Source organism: Saccostrea cucullata, unplaced genomic scaffold (assembly GCF_032062105.1).
Source record: "Saccostrea cucullata isolate Sc308-1 unplaced genomic scaffold, CSIRO_AGI_Scuc_v1 ctg76, whole genome shotgun sequence".
Classification (NCBI taxonomy): Eukaryota; Metazoa; Mollusca; class Bivalvia; order Ostreida; family Ostreidae; genus Saccostrea; species Saccostrea cuccullata.
This window is the reverse complement of record NW_026930419.1, coordinates 265,375-282,578: the sequence shown is the minus strand read 5'-3', so window position 1 is coordinate 282,578 and position 17,204 is coordinate 265,375. Positions and strand designations below refer to the sequence as shown.

Below are 17,204 nucleotides of genomic sequence, written 5' to 3'. Positions count from 1 at the left end.
CAAAAGACTCTCATTTACGCGGAACGATGGTTTCTAGTGGGTATACAAATGAAATTGTTTTAATTTTCTTTTGCGACCAAAGACTTGCAGCGGGAATATTTGCTTTGATTTTGAATCGCTTAAATTCGCTCTGTACAGATAAAAATTAGAACTGTATTTGTTATTTTATTGATGACCCATGGCAATTAAATGATATTTAAGAAGAAGCTTAAGGAAACAGTTGCATGTAGAAGACATTTTTATTTAAAATTTTATAATTCGCCTCTCTCTTTCACTTCCAGACTACGTATAACGCAGTTTGTGTATAAAATTTTTTCGCATAATTTTAATGCCGCCGTAATTGAAAGTTTTTGCCATGTCAATGAGTTTGTTATGCCCCCGTAACGAAGTTTCGGGGGAATATAGTTTTTGTCGTGTCCGTCTGTCTGTCTGTCTCTCTGTTTGTCCGCAAAAACTTTAACCTTGCCCATAGCTTTTGATTTAGTGGAGCTATGACTTTCATATTTCATATGTATATTTCTTATGACAAGACCTTTCTTTGGTACCACCACATTTGACATTTTGACCTTGACCTTGGAGTTTGACCCATTTTTACATGAAAATTTTAAAATTTTATTTTGGCCATATCTTTTGAACAGGCTTATAACATATGTAATGTTTGTGCGTATTGGATCTTGACCCTTTGACCTTGACCTTGTAGATTTCCGTACTTGTGAAAAAAATTAACCTTGACCATAACTTTTAAACGGTAAGTAAAAGGGCTTTCATGCTTAATATATATAATTCTTGTGAGAAGACCCTTCATTGGATACCAAGAACTTTAACCCCCTGACCTTGACCTTTGAGATTGACATACTTTAAAAAAGCAAACCTTGACCATACCTTTTAAAGAGTTAGGACTAGTGCTTTCATACTTTACACATTTGATTCTTAAATTTTTTGATAACAAGAACTTTGACCTTGACATGTGACCTACTTTAAAAAAAAAAATGAACGTTGGCCATAACTTCTGAATGGTTAGGGCTAGGGCTTTCATGCTCAACATAAGTATTCTATGTGGCAGGACCTTTCATTCGATACTTATTACATTGACATTTTGACCTTGACCTTGGAGATTTTTGTACTTATTTAAAAAAAAAATTAACATTTGGTTACTTTTAACTTTCACAATTGTTTTCCAGTGAGAATACCCTACTTTTGGTACTATTTAATTAAATTTGCAATTATGAAAAGCTTCATCTTTGTTATGTTGCCATACGGGGGCATCAGTGTTTCACAAACACATCTTGTTATATAGTATTTTTGATCTTGACCTTTTTAGAGTCTAAACTACTTTTGATAACTTTGACCTTTACTAATATTTTTAACAGATACAAGTCATGTAGTATTAAGGCTTTCATATTTCACAGGTGCATTCCTTATATACACGACTTTCCTTAATTTGAATACTAACAATTTTGACATCCACCTTCTAGTTTGACCCATGCACTTTTAGATTGATTGTTTGCTGTTGAACCTCGTTCTCGACAATTTTCACTCATATGGAGAGGCCACCATTTGCTGGCGGAAAATTTGTCCTATACTCGAGATCGGCACTTGGGGACATTTGCAAGAAGGGATCTTTTTCATGCTAGCATGCACCTGCTGCGACGCAGCTGCAGAAACCCTGGTTTATACGGTCTCATCCGAAGGACCGGTTTCCACCTCCCCCAGTGGGATTCGAGCCCGCGACATAGGGATCAACTCCTTGCGATTTATTTATAGCAGACGCTCTATAGTCCACATGGCAGGCAGGCGTTTTAAAACACTTTGATCATAATTTTCATTTTCTTTTCATATACTCCATGTATAGAGTGTATTTATTGGCCCAAGTCCTATAGCTTCATCTGTTGACCATAAAGTGTCACATGCATTAATTTGAGAAACTTTAACCCTCGCCATAGGCGCATCAGTGTTTCAAAAAAGAACTCGCTGAAAAAAGCTGGTATACACAAAAAACTTCCTGGAGTTGTCTATCTTTGACCTTGATAATCTTTTTCGAAATTTCGAATTTGATGTAACAATGTACACCAACTTGATGTAAAGAATGAGATGGCAGACTTTGTTTGATAGTGTTTAATACACTTCAAAATATAATAAATTTCCACATATAGTTACATATTCTCTATGAATACACGCGACAGAATGCAGATTATAAATTGTCTACACATAAATTTGAAAAAAAATCTGATATGTAAAGAATAAATAACTTAACTAATGAAAAAAATTAAGAAATAAAAAAAAATAATGTCATTTTTCATAATTTTAGTCACTTTAAAATTTTGGGCATGCGCATCAATCATTGATCATTCTCTGTTTGCCCATGTTAAGCCCCGCCTGACTTGCGCCCTTGTTACTTCCGTATTGTAAGGAAATGACGTTTCTCCCTTCCCTGAGTTGGTCTTCCGAGAACTCCCGAGTTTGTTTTTCTGCCATCTTTGGACCTAACACTGGACCCGTATAATCCGATCGTGTCTGCGCCTGAAAAATTATATACACATATCTCAGAATGAGAAGGGATAGGGCTTTTTATATTTTACATGTACATTACATATGACATGACCTTAATTTCCATTTTCCAAAAACACTACGATTTTTAACCCCTTAACCTTGACCTTGAAGTTCGACTTTCTTTTCATAAACTTTAACATTGCCTTCAAATTGGTAAGAACTTTAAAATAAGAAGAGATAGGTCTTTCATATTTTGTATGTACTGGGACAAATTAACTGTGACAAGACCTTTCCAAATATATTATGATTCATGACCTTGTAACCTTGAAATTTGACCTTTTTAAAAAAACCTTAAAGGTACGTACCACCCGTCCCAGGGCGTGGATACAGAGGGTAACCTGGGGGATGTTTTTCCTCTCCCACAGGTCCACGGTTTGGAAAACCTCATTGACGGGGACACCGTATTTTTTGGCTGCCTCCTGGAAACGCTCAATGTTCTGCATGAGAGCGAAACCACCCCCTTTCGTATCGATCTTCTTTATGCATCCAGGCATAAGTTTGTTCATCAACCTTAAAAAAGAGTAGAAAAATCAATTGGGTGGCTTTCAAAAATATATATTCAGAGAGAGAGAGAGAGAGAGAGAGAGAGAGAGAAAGGTCTCCTTGTGGACTCTAAATTCATTATCTACAGGCGAGATAACTCTTGTCAGCTTATTTATAATAAACCTCACTTGTTGTAATGGACTTACTTGCACAAGATGATTCCGTCCCTTAGAACATCTTCATACGGGGTTTTCCTGTCTACTGGTTCCCCTAAATTGGCTTCCACCCAGTCCAGGGCCTGAGCCTCTAGCTCCTTGTCTCTCTAAAATTAAAACAAAAAATATTTTAAAAAATTAATTGAATGAAAGTGGAAAATTTAGCTTCTCTCTCTCTCTCTCTCTCTCGCTCTCTCTCTCTCTCTCTCTCGATAGACCGTCTCTGGTCTATCCACCCCTCTGCCAATTTTCTGACAGTCATAAATTTTACATGAATATACTGTAAATAAATTGGTTTAATCTTTCAGTTAAAAAAAAAAAAAAAAAAAAGTGGGTATGAATCATAAATTAATGTGCTTAGCCCTCCATTCCCCACCCCTCTCTGGTGTTCAATATATATATCAAGGGATAGATAGATTCCTGTTCTCAAGTATACAAGATCTTCCGTTGACCTTTGCAGATTCAAGTATTTTTAATCTTAAAATTTATGTAGAGGGTGGTCCGGGATATTGTTTTCTCGATCTACACTTGAGGTAGCCGTGTTTTGTATCGTTAAGCCTTATATTGCGGTTTTATCTATTTATATTTGTGTAACTTTACTGATGGGTGTAAATACGTATATGAAATCATGACGGTGCTGACCCAGCACTTTATGTAATAAAACGCTTGCTCGTCAAAATCTCTCTACGATTTTTCGTGAACAATTTTTTTGTCTGATCTCAAGTAATCTCGTCTGGTTTCTTTTATCTGTATATGAGGACAAATTGCTCGCGCGAATTATAGTCATAAAATGGTATGCTATATGCAGGAACTTTCAACTTTTTAAATTGTTTTAGAGGGAGGGGCTGTACCATGTTAATGTTTAATTGCCTTTCACTCACAAACGCGAGCCACAAGCGTCCCATAAGTAAATATCCAACACTTCAAAATGTACTTCAAACACTCCATTCGAGTTTTTTTAGATCTCACCAAATCAATTTTTTGAAGAGTTTTGTGCAAAGTGTAAAAGTCCATGCAAGTATTTTTTCCAACGTACATGTATCTGTGATAGAACGTGCCTATAAGCAATTTGCTAAATTTAACTCAAGCATTATGTTATACATGATTTTCATTTTTGCAGTGAAGTGACCATGAATCTATAAATTAATATCCTCGCTTTGATGTAGTCAGACATGCTGACTATATAATATATACATGTAGACAGAATAACAACAGCATTGTTGTCAATTTACTCATCAGCGGAGGGATTTCTCTTCACGTAATCCCCATGGCCACTGACCCCCCTAAGTAACATATAATATTTTCCTCTAAATGTGAACGGCCAGTGCCCTCGATAATGTGCCCTCACAAAATATTTTTCCAGCTGAGTCTTGGCATATGCATTGTTTTGACAAGATATATCAGATAAAAGATACCTAATATATTTAGGATAATATTGGCACCATACAAACTATGTATGTGACTGACCAAAGGAGTAAGGACAGAGGCGGATCTATAATGTTAAAGTAAACTGTACGGCCCATATATAGTATGGTTGTGACTATATTCCAGTCATGCAAAATGTGGTGGATAAAGCTCCAGTTTTGTCCAAGGTCTTTTCAGAAGGAAAAAAAAGTTTGGATCAACAATTATAATCATTGTGTTAATTAATTAAACAGTCCGTATCTGCTACATATATTAACTAGTGAGGATTTGTATAATCCATAGAAAATGTAATATTTTTCCTTCAAAGTGATTCCACATCAACGTGCTTTTTATACAATGTCCTTCAAATGCAGTAATCCATTGTGGAATTCCCATTCAGTACGCCGGGCCGCTCGAGGACATGACCCTAATTAGCCTTTGTATGTCTGTGTTTGAGAAAATGTTTTTTTTTAATATTTAAGAAGTTAGTCAGATATTTTTGCATGTCTAGGGCAAAATTAGGAAGTTAAAGACCCTGCGGTACACAGATTACAGAAGTGGGGCATATGCGATGAGGTGCACAACTGTTTCACTGCGCATGCGTTATCAGTGCGTTCTATCTGTTTTTCTAGGGAGAGAGTTTGTAAAACTTAAAATTCTACAGACATCATGACGCCCAAATGAAGCAATATTTTTTGTTTAAAGTTTTTATTTACATGTCTTTTAAAATTATTTTGATTTTTGATTCAATAATAAGATTGGTATGATTTGATCTTCAGATATCGCTGTAATGGGTACAAACTGTATATACAATGCTTTCTTCTGAGTTCGATTACAGGGGGTACACAGTGCATTGTCCGGGCTTTGCGTATCTGCCAATGAGAAACAAACCTATATATAGCCATTGTTTATTCAACCTATTAATTTAGGATCCATTATAACAGCCAACTTTCTAGAAATCACCCCCCCCCCCCCCCCCCCCCACACACACACACACCCAAAGTCTGAGTATGTTCTCTGTACAAAAATTCCGCCCTGCAAAATCAAAATCTTGAGCTCTGCAGGAGAGCTCAATTTTTTGACACATCTCAGCAACACTATCGCTCACATGGATAAATATCCTAACACAAAGTAATTAACCCCACATCTTCTGAATGGAAACAGAAACAAACGCGGCCCGGGTTACGGTGAGTATCATTCAACAAACACCGACCTGTTTACACTGAGCGAACGAGCGGTTTGGTTGTCTGGGCCTATCACCAGGGGTTGTTTATTTCAGATATATGCCTCTGACTGTGTTCGATATGAAACTGTTAATTTTTGTAATTAATCATATATCTATACAACATTTTTGACGTATTTATCTTGTATTATTTTGAACTTTTGCATGACTAGCAACGAAATTCTCAAGTTCTCTCTATCTTCTTTCAATTCAGGGCTTTGTATGCCAACATAAGTAGAATATTTAGCTTTCTATCTAAATCTTCATGAATCTATGCATTTACTGACACCTGTTTTACTAATCAAGAATTATCACCCGAACACGGGATAGAAACATTTGCACTCTATCTTATTCAGCACGCGCTTATCACTTCAAACACAGACACGCCAAATCTAAAGTGACATTCACTGCAAGCTTTCACCAGAATCTGAGATAATCACGTGTCCTGGGGTCAAGATAAGCATTTCAGGGTCTCATTTTACTGCAGTTTAATTAATACAAGTATTGTCAAAATGTGCTCACCATTTTCTTCCTTCGTTTTTCATGTCTAGCCAAATCATTATTCCATATACATGTATATAGTTCAGAATGAATGAATACGACTTATTGTGAATCGTTTTCAATATCTCTGATTCTTGCTAAATAATCATCTTGGTCAAACTATCACATGTTTAGTTGCGATGCATGTGAAGGGCATTTAAAGGCCGGTATACACGGTAAGATTTGTATTATAAGATTTGTATTATAATGCAAAATCTTACTGTGTATACACTCTTAATACAGTGTATCATAAGATTTTCACAATCTTATAAGATTGTATTGAATAAGCAATGTTCTATTTCCTAATACAAGTCTTAACTCACCTTTCACTTTCAACCAATCAAATGTACTCACTATATATATCATTACTAAATAAAGCACATGTATATATGGATTAATAAATTTTTATGGGAAGTGGAAGAGGACTTGTGGAATATATCAAGCTGTAACTACCACAAAAGAGATGCTAGAAGCAGAGATTATTATTATCATTTTATTATTTTGACAGAGAGAGAAATATGACAGGTGAAAACACGTGGGAATAATAGTTTATTTACAATCTTATACGTGTGTACATAATATAATACAAAAGTATTATAATACTTGTATTATACTACAAATCTCATCGTGTATACCGGCCTCAAGATTAACACATTGTCTCGACATGGAACGACGTCATGAAACTTCTGTTGAGAGAAATAAAGAAGCCAAGAGTTAATACTTTTTTCAAGCACGAATTTCCCCTTTTACTTTCCACTTTCCCCTTTTACTTGCCAAATGAGCAACAAAAATGGTTTACAGGTGATATCTGTTGCCTTTATGTTTTAAGGCTCAGTTTTCGTCTCCCACATGCATCCCAAAATATCTTTTTTTGAAATGTGTACCTTTTGGCTTTTGCCAGATTCTTTGCAATGCTTTAAAAATAGCCCCATATTTCAGGAATTCTCTGGCAGATGATTGAGCATGCATTTGGCAGGTTAAATTTAATTTGCAAAAAAGACTGCATGAAAAGATTATTTCAAGTTAATGTTGAATGTATAAACCCCATGTGTGTTTAATTAATTCAGTCTTTTGGGAGTTTGTTCTTTGCTCTTTGGAATGCTTAAACAAATTAAGAGTAATGAAAATGCCAAGATAACTGCCTATAGAATCTCAAATTAAAAGAATCTTCATTATACGTTTTGTTATATCTTGCCTCAATACAATTTTATTGCCTTTGAAAACGGAGATAAGCCAGAAAAAAGCACGCATGGAAACCATTTTTTATGACGTATACACAGTGTTTGGCGCAGAATGATCGTGTTTACATCAGAAATGAATGCCAAAGCAGCTTAAAAAACATGAAGTCCAAGTCATCTACTGATGCTATCTTATAATGACTCCATTCTTTCACCCCCTCCTCTAAGAGTGCAAGATAAGTATGGTATATATTCGTACGACTAATAACATTGTAATGATGTATATTTTATGTTTCAGTTAAATTCTTCCGGATATCAATATTGAAAAACAAACGGGAAAAAGCATTCCATCTAAATGTACTGCATGTAAACAGAATGATATGCATGTACATGTTTCGCTCTTTTGAAATTTTTGTGCTTAGAAAAATTCACACAAGCGCAACATTTGATTTAAAAAAAAACTTACCAAAGAATTTCTCTAATTATCAAAGATCATTTGACTTCAAGCTTTTTTTTTTACCACCAAACTTATCTAAGTATTTTAAAAAAAATGATGCTGAAAAACGCATTTTTGCCTGCTTTAATTGTAACACATGCTTGCAAAGTTCATTCATAACTTTCAGCAAGAAAACAACTTGAGGGACTTTAGAGTAGATTCTTAAAACAAATTGATTTTTTTCAGAACCATACATACAAAGATCATTCGTTTTCAAACAAACCAATGATCACCAATTTTTGATTTTTTTGATTTTTTTGATTTTTTTTCGGAGTTTCTAATCGACAGTCAAGTCATGCTATTTAGAATTTTTTGAGAATGATAGAAAACTTGCTTTAATTTTTGTCATTGAAATGAAATCTACTCACCTTTGCAGGCATTTTGTCGGATATCCTCAAAGTAACAAATTACGTCTGAAGAACTAATATTTCTTGGAGAAGTTATTGACGAGGACGGTTCTAAATTACATCGAGGGGGAAAAGAATCTTGGAAAAGATGAACCCTAGCAATCCTAAACACCTAATAACTTTATTTTGGTGATGTTTTGTATTTTCTGGTAAATATATATAAAAACAATGGTTGTTGATGATTTATATATATTTTTTATGCAGGTAAAGAATATTTCATTGGAAGACTGTGACGTCATAGAACCTACCCCTCCCCCAGACTGCGATGGAACATTCGTGCACGTCCTGATCGGCTTTTACTCCTATCTTCTTGTATCTCAGAAAAACATCATTACTGTGCACGCTGAGCTGGTAATCTCCAATATTCGCCCCTGCATTGCTAGAAAATATTTTTGTCGATCTTTGCGCAGTATACATGTGTGTAATTTGACTTTTGTAGCATTGTGGGGGAGTAAAGGGTGTGTTAATCAAGCAAGTTAACGTAATGACGTTATAATCGTACATTTTTTTTGTGCTGGCTTCTCATATGGTTGCTGTTTCATTGAAGCCCCTTTTAAAATCTTTAATAAAACATACGGATCTCTTCTTTCCCCCCCCCCCCCCCCCCCCCCCCCCCCCCCCCCCCCCCCCCCCCCCCTATTTTTTTGTATTGGAACTAAAGTATCGCCATATGAAGATTCTCAATTCAAGTTCAAGAGTTTTCTATATGGAAAATTTTGTAACATTTTTCTGAGAATTTATAAGAACAGCAGAAGATTCATTGCGAAGATATAAAAGGAAGCCAAGGAACCTTGAAGGTCACCTGATTATCTCCCTTGACTAGGGCTACTTTGGTGCCACCTGGAACTGCAGGGACTCTAATTTTATTTAAAAAAGATAATTTGTAAGGCATCTTTATTATTCTTGTATCTAGTCTCAATCCTAGAAAGTGTTGTTTGTGGCATGAAGAAACCCACAATTATCTCCCTCTCCCTATGAAATTTATAAAATATCCAATATTATAACTGGTGTTCATATATACATGTATCAAATGGTAAGCTCAAAGAGACTCAACGAAATGAAGGATTTTACAGTATATAAATAATACAGATTTTCTAAGGTGGGATTCCTTGCTGTAGTTTATTCAAGGCATTGTCTTTTTTTCTGATGGACATTGCCATGATATTCATACATGTTTGGCAGTCGGGGGTGGGGGTGGTGGTATCATTTAGTGAGCTCATTGCTCACAATACCTCGAGTTTTCTGATGATATTATGGAATGAAAAACCTTGATAAATATAATCCATATAAAACTGTTTCAATGTATAAAAAAGTTTATTATATAAACCATGTAAACAAAAAATGTAAATTAATATAGCTAAATAACAATAAAATGGTTTATGACATAAAGTGAATGACGTCATCATCATTGGTCCCGTTCCTTGCCCTAATCATTATTGCAAATAAAAACAAATAGCCTGCTTTCATGACAGAAATTGGTCGAATTGCCTGAAAAATGTTGCTGAGCTGTAGCAAATACAATTATTAAAATCTACCATCGCCCGTTGTTACATTTAGCATTGATTTTTAAAGAAGCCAACCTCTGCAAAATACTCAGTACAGTATAAATGCTGAAGAGAAACTTAACCTTAACTTGAGTGGCGAATATCTTGAACAAAAAATTGATTGGATGATTTAGTCGACTATATGCCGGGTATTTCCAATATTCATTCCGGATTGGTTAGCACCTTTGTTAGTTCCCATCTGTAGACCAATGATATTCTGTCCTGCTTTGAGTTGTTCTTCCGTGAAATCACGCTTGTTAGCTTCTGCCTCTTTAGGTCCATATGCACCAATCTGAAAACCAGACACAAAGACTTCTTACATTTTTATTATACATTCACTTCGTAGTATTAGGAAATAACAATAAGGAGGAAATAAGGTTACATATATGCGTCTCCTGCTTCAATCAAAATGCATATATTGCCGGCTTACACCGGTCTTAGCTGCACTACAGGGAAGTGATTTTCATTATAAATCAGTTAATTGTGTGATTCTTACAATATTCCGGGAAATGTCACAACTTCAAACCATCCTCCCAACTTCAAGCCACCCTCTCAATTCTCACTATTTCAAGCCTACCTCCCAAATATCATTAATTCAAGTCACGTACCTCCCAAATCTCACACTATTTCCAGCCACCCTCTCAAATATCATTATTTCAAGTCACCCTCCAAAATATCACTATTTCATCCTCCCCTAATATCACTTTTTCAAGCCAACCTCCCAAATATCACTATTTCAAGCACACTCCCAAATATCACTTTTCAACCCACCTTCCCAAATATCACTATTTCAAGCCATGCCACCCTCCAAAATATCACTATTTCAACCCATCCTCCCAAATATCACTACTTCAAGCCATCCTCCCAAATATCACTACTTCAAGCCACTCCCCCCCCCACGACAAAATATCTTTACTTCACTCCACTCTCCCACAACAATGTTTGTACCTTTCTGGCCAGGGCACTAATTCCAATAACACACTGATGGAGATTCTGGGCCTCGTGTAAATCTACTGTGGCGAACATTTCATGATCTGGGACTCCCAATGCCTTCATTTGATCAATGGCAAGACCAATAAGTTCCATTTGTTTGAACGGTAAAGTTGGGCTTTTTTCATATTTCTTCGCTGAAACGGACCCTGGTTTAATTGCATTTACTAATCTGAAAAGAAATATAGTATGGATTAAAAGTTGGCACTTATTGCACATTTCAAGTAATACACAACAAGGCGAGAATTAACTATTCCTTCCTTCTGATATTTATAGGTTATTTTACAATATGTTAAAACTATATCTTAATAACCGATATTCAAATTCGACTTATAAGAAAGGTCGACTTACTTGCAGAGTTTGACACCGTCCTTGAGCTGACTCTGGAAATTGTCCATGTCTCCCGCTGTGTTAAAACTTTCTCCGATCTTTTGGCTAATGAATGTGAGGGCTCTTTGTGCTTCACCCTGGTCATATTTGCCCTTGATCTGAAAGAATAAATTATCAAATTATAATTCAATTGTAGCCCTTATTGATGCAATTTTATTCTCAAAGTTATACATAGTAATTCATTGTGAGCATTTTCTGAGATATTGATGTATTGCTCTTGTTATTTTCTTTTGCGGATGCATCTACTGACATTCGGTCGCATAAAATATTAAAATTCTGAGATTGGATGCCTGCTAGATGACCATCGAGCTCTACTCGACATCTTAAAAATGGAATCCGAAGTTCAAATTCTTTCAGCACACTTAACATGCATTAAAATCATAATAAAGATATCTCATAACACTGTAATAATAGTTTTATCACAATGAATTTCACGCATTCAGAGCGATAAACGATGTAGCAAATTGCTTTTCCCTTTATCGTGTTAATAAGAAATTTGAACGTGTTTTAAAAGTTTATTTTTACGACCGTTTTATTGCTGTACAAAGGCTTCTTACTCTGTCAGTTTCATTCCACTACCCACGAAAATTTATAACAAGTATTTTTTAAAATATCTGCAGATACACATGTTTTATGCATGACAATGCATGACTCATTCAATACGTCAATCGCTTGATAACATGTGCTTTCTGCTGATTAATATGTTTTTAAGTTTTTGAAAATGGATTTGCGTACATTTATATAAATTAAAGAGGCTAACCGATGCAGAAAAAATATAAGCCCTTCCTGTGTTGAGAAATGTACTTTAAAAGTCAATGGTATTTAAAAACAGCTTATGGTGCCCAATAAACAAGCATAGGAAACAGAAAATAAATATCTTATTGAACACAGGATGAATCCACTTTTCGTTGGTATAAATGTTCTAAATCCATTTATTCCAGTTGAGGGAACGTAGCCATTTGACATGAAAAACGATATCCTACATTTGTAGCTTAACAGAATAAAGCACCTATAGTTCAATTCATGTTTTTATTTCTTGGTTGATATGAATAAACATGTTATTCAAGTGTTCCTAAACACATAGACCTTGTCATGTTGTGAAAACAAAATACATACATCTAAAATGTGACACATAACTTGAGACTCAAGATGCTTGGAACATATTCTAAATTCCATCAGTTCATCCGTTCGTCAATTATCGTAGTAAATCATATTTGAAATATTCTGAATATTTTTTTCAAGCGCCCCATGATCCGCTCCCGTCGATTAACATTAATGCAACAACGACTAAATATATCACATTTCGATTTTTTGCTACCTTTATATTAAGTTTATTCGTTCGTTGCCCTGGGGGCAATGTTTTATAACAAACGTATTCCTATTGACTTTCTAAACAGTGTCGGTGACACTTCGATCAAATTGAACTGAGGGCTTTTATATAAAGTCGACAATGTGCAAATAGGATACTAAAATGAACTTAATTGAAATTCTCTCCATTAAATCTATATTGTGCTTTAAAATTTTCTTTGATTTATCAGTAGCTAAGATATTTTCCCCAGTAAACAAATTTGCATCTTTCATGTCCCTTGCAAAAATAGAAAAATAAGTGGTTGCTGTGTAAAGGAGAAATGACATTGCTTTTCACGAGAAATTACATTGTAATGGCCAAACCCCCCATATCCTTCCGAGATATTCTGAACGGAATATTACCGTACGTCCGGTGTGTCATACTTATCTAGAATGGTTTTGAATAAGATGGGCAGTGGTCGAAAAAATGGGTCAATTCATTTACTGTGAAATTTTCTTTAGAGAGTGGATTGGCGCTAATTCATCGAATTTAGAACCAAGCTTGCGGGCACTATGATTCACGAAAGAATTTACGAATGTTCATCAATGAACAACGCCTTGAATGATACACTGAATAATATCTCTAACAGAAATTTAACGAGACAATCTGTACTATAGACAGAATTATATGTTCCACTGTATCAGCAACCTGTAACCCCCCCCCCCCTTCCTTTACATTGACATAATAGCAAAAATTTTAGCATTAAAGTGTAACATGTAAATGAAATTTAGGAATCATGGCCATTAAAACATTTGGAATCCATCCTATCTACAGTATTTTTCTTTCGCGCCTGGCCAGTGACACCCCTGGATCCACCACGGGTTTCAGTTCGCCAACTAATTGACAGTCCTTTGGATCAACTGCTATAATTGCCAGGTTAGTGGACCCCCACCCCACTAAATCTATCCCCTACATAGGCCAGTAGCCAGTGACTGACCAGTACCCCTTTAGATCCACCCTTATATTTCATTCTCCTGTTCAGTGACGGCCACACATTTGATATGGCCGTGGCCTGTCACTGAAATGTAAACATTCTCGAGATATTTTCCGCCGACAAACAAATCGCTCCTTGTCTCGGCTGTGCGGATAAAAACCTGTTGCAGATTTTGATAAACTTGCTTTCCCCCCATCAAAACCTGTTTCGGGGGTTTGATTAAAAGAGAAATGGGGGAAGCTTTTTAAGAGGGCAGACTGCTTCAAGAGGCAATAAAACTTGTGTATAAAGTATAATTTGGGCGTGGTGGAAAATTGCACACTTGTGATTTTTTTTTTTTTATAAAAATCATAAATTATATACTCTTTTGATATGTTCTGTTAGAGCAACCATTTATTTCCGTTCTGCACTTTAAGCCGACTTATTTAGGCCACACATATACAGATACACATGTAGCTCTCTACATGTAAATTAACTCAGCGGGGAGACGCAATCATTCGACAATACACTATATCATTATAGTTACAAACACTCATCATTCTCATCTGATGTATTTCCGTCTCTTTTATACACTAAATTAACATTCCTGTGTATGAGTTATAATTGACTTTATCATTAGCCGCTTGAGAATCGTCAATTCATATTGAATTATTTACGTATTTTGCTAGAGGAAGGTTATTTTTTCAAATATTTCCTGCTTTGTAAAATCCCATTATAGATCAAAACATTAAAAAGAGAGAAAAAAACATATACAATTTAACAAAGGGCGTGTGATTTTTACACGAGGAAATTGCTAAGACCGTGTTTTTTTCCTTATCCTGCAACGCAACTGCAGGCGTCTTTGTTTTTTTTTTTTAAGTCGTGAACTCTAAAGGGATGTAGATTGTATAAAATAAGGACATTATTATATAGTCTTGTTTTTTTCTCTGTATTATATGAGCTTAAGTGATAGCTTAACAGATTTACACACATATATTGAGTGACCTATTCCGTCTCTATCACCCTTGCAAAACTTTGGACGTATAGGCCTATACCCCCCCCCCCTGCCCCACACACACCCTGTCCAGTCCCCAACAAATAAAAAGATGTTTTTTCTATGCTCTCACATATATATATCACCTACTTCCCAAAATATACACGTTATCCATAGCGCAAACCATCCTCATCTCCTGCAACTCCCCACCTTATAAATGGTGGTTTTCAACTACGTACTTTACAATTTTAACCGATGGATACAACTATTCTAAGCATGTGAAAAATTCATTAGTTCTAACCATTTTATGAAAGCTAGGTTATCAGACTTTAACAAAATGTGACACATTTACACAAAGGTAGTCTGAACTTTAAAGAGCGTGTAAGAGAAAATCTTGACAACTATCAGAAATGTAATCAGTAAATCGGTCCCCCCTTTTACCCTCCCCGTCACCCCTTGGCAGGAAGACTATGTACTTATCTAACATCCCCTAAGTCAATCTTTTTCCGGCGTATTGTTAATTCCCCATGTCAACCTCGACAAAATAACGTTCTCTCTGGGCATTGCTATATGCCAGACTGTTGCTTAATAGAAAGGGCATTTTGATGTAAAGCAGATCACGTTGAATACACGATAATGTTTGACTAGAGACCAGGGTGGGTTCTTAATTAAAATTTTCTTAAGTGCTGTGTCAAAAGGGGTCTCGTCTCCATAGCATGGGATTCATCTTGAATAAACAGTAAAAGTCCCTGAAAAGATTATCCCTCTCGCCCTGAATAATTGAATCTGTCGGTCTAGACAGATCGAAGGTAAACTTGAAGCGATTTAAAGAATATTTCACATGAAAAGTCAATCCTCTTTTTTCATTAATCCCGATCTCTATAACTGTATAATCCAAAGATAATTTGAAGAATCCAATTATATAATATGAGAAAAAATATCATATATATAAATGATACAAATTATAAAACTGTATGTAGTAAAACACTAGATCCGCGCCATCGGTATTACTAGACATAATTAATCCACGTGTCTCACACTAATTTATAATCCATCACTGTCTGGGCTGTGGTCGATAACCACTGCATTATCCCGGCCGTGACAGCTGGACACCTGCTCCCCTCCGACACCCTTACCTTTCCTTGGGCCTCCGCGGCCAGGCCAGACTTTGTTGCTCTGTATGCCATTTTTTTGAGATGAGGATTCTATCTGGACCAGATCTGCTTTAAATATCCCACAGAGTTCACGTCGCCGGCTTCCGACTGAGAAAGTAAACAATATTTTGAGGCCACTTCGTGTGATTCACATGTACACGTGATACTGGAAAGTCGCGCGCTGATTGGTCAGTTTTTATTTATAGGAGGGACTTTTCTAAAGAATAAAATTCCGCGATAAGGTGTTAATTTTACGTCAAACAAAAAATGCCTTTGATGGAAAGTGCATATTTTAATTTTTTTGTCCTTATATGGATTTCACTAGTTCGTAGGCGGTGAATTCTAGCCCCTTGAATGCATTAAAGAATTAAAGGACTAAATGCCTCGTAGCGACTCATTGAGAAACAATGTTAGTTGAGGTAAACAGTTATTATATAGGTAAAATATTCCATACATCTCACAGCAATTGTATTGTTTAAAAGTCTCTGACACATGGTAATCTTTGGAACAGAATGTCTTAAATTTATACAGACTTCGTAAACACAACGCGATTATCTCATTTTTCAGATTAACTGAGTGCATAAATATTACGTGTACCATAATCTAACTTATCCACCCATGTAGTTTTAATAACTTTTAAATACCTTAATGAAAACACATACTCGTAAACGTGGGAAAAGTATGAAATTCTATATCTTTTATGTTTAAATAGTTTGTTTAATTTAACATTTATGTACATGCAGGTGTGGAAAGGATAATCCTTACACATAATTTTAGTTCCGTTGTCCATGTTTTTTGAATTTTTAAATTCTGTATGACGAAGTTTAATCTGCTCCAGCTTGTAGTGAACTTTGTCTTTAAAGGTCCATTCATTTATTCTGTAAAGATCAGACATGTTTTACAAGTAATTTAAAATTCAGTTACAAATTTATTCTGTTTTATACGAGTCTTTATTATTGTCTATGGAATGGGTGACCTTAATTCACAGAGAGAGAGAGAGAGAGAGAGAGAGAGAGAGAGAGAGAGAGAATCTACATGTATATCCGAAGCTACTGCTGTAAGGAAGATAACTCGTACAGGATTGACTAAACATGCCTGAGTACAAAAATAAATGAATTTAAAAATAAGAGAATTTTTAAATTTGCTCTTCAAAATTTGAAATTAGAACTACTTGATTTCGTTCTGAAAATTGCTATTGATTGAAGCAAAGAAAACATATAATTTAAAAGATAGGTATCTTTTATTTTAGCAGAATTTGAAATAAAATAAAGACGATGAGTCTATTTTTATCCTTTGGCTGTAGTTCACTGGGTCACCTTCAATCTCAAAATAAAAAAAATGTATCAGAGGTTTTTCCTTTAGACCCAGTTCGCTTT

The 17,204-nt window shown here is 35.4% G+C and overlaps 2 protein-coding genes across 2 annotated transcripts; both read right to left on the bottom strand.

The window, feature by feature from the left end:
- Nucleotides 1–2,097: 2,097 nt before the first annotated feature.
- LOC134228502 (myophilin-like) lies at nt 2,098–8,618 on the bottom strand. Its single transcript, XM_062710153.1, has 4 exons — nt 8,457–8,618; nt 3,240–3,355; nt 2,856–3,060; nt 2,098–2,520 (listed from the first exon to the last, which is right to left on the bottom strand). Exons 1-4 carry the CDS (start codon nt 8,466–8,468, stop codon nt 2,335–2,337), a joined length of 519 nt encoding a protein of 172 aa, XP_062566137.1. The 5' UTR covers nt 8,469–8,618; the 3' UTR covers nt 2,098–2,334.
- Nucleotides 8,619–9,790: 1,172 nt separating this feature from the next.
- LOC134228507 (myophilin-like) lies at nt 9,791–15,969 on the bottom strand. Its single transcript, XM_062710159.1, has 4 exons — nt 15,811–15,969; nt 11,381–11,517; nt 10,988–11,201; nt 9,791–10,331 (listed from the first exon to the last, which is right to left on the bottom strand). Exons 1-4 carry the CDS (start codon nt 15,859–15,861, stop codon nt 10,170–10,172), a joined length of 564 nt encoding a protein of 187 aa, XP_062566143.1. The 5' UTR covers nt 15,862–15,969; the 3' UTR covers nt 9,791–10,169.
- Between the last annotated feature and the right edge of the window lie 1,235 nt (nt 15,970–17,204).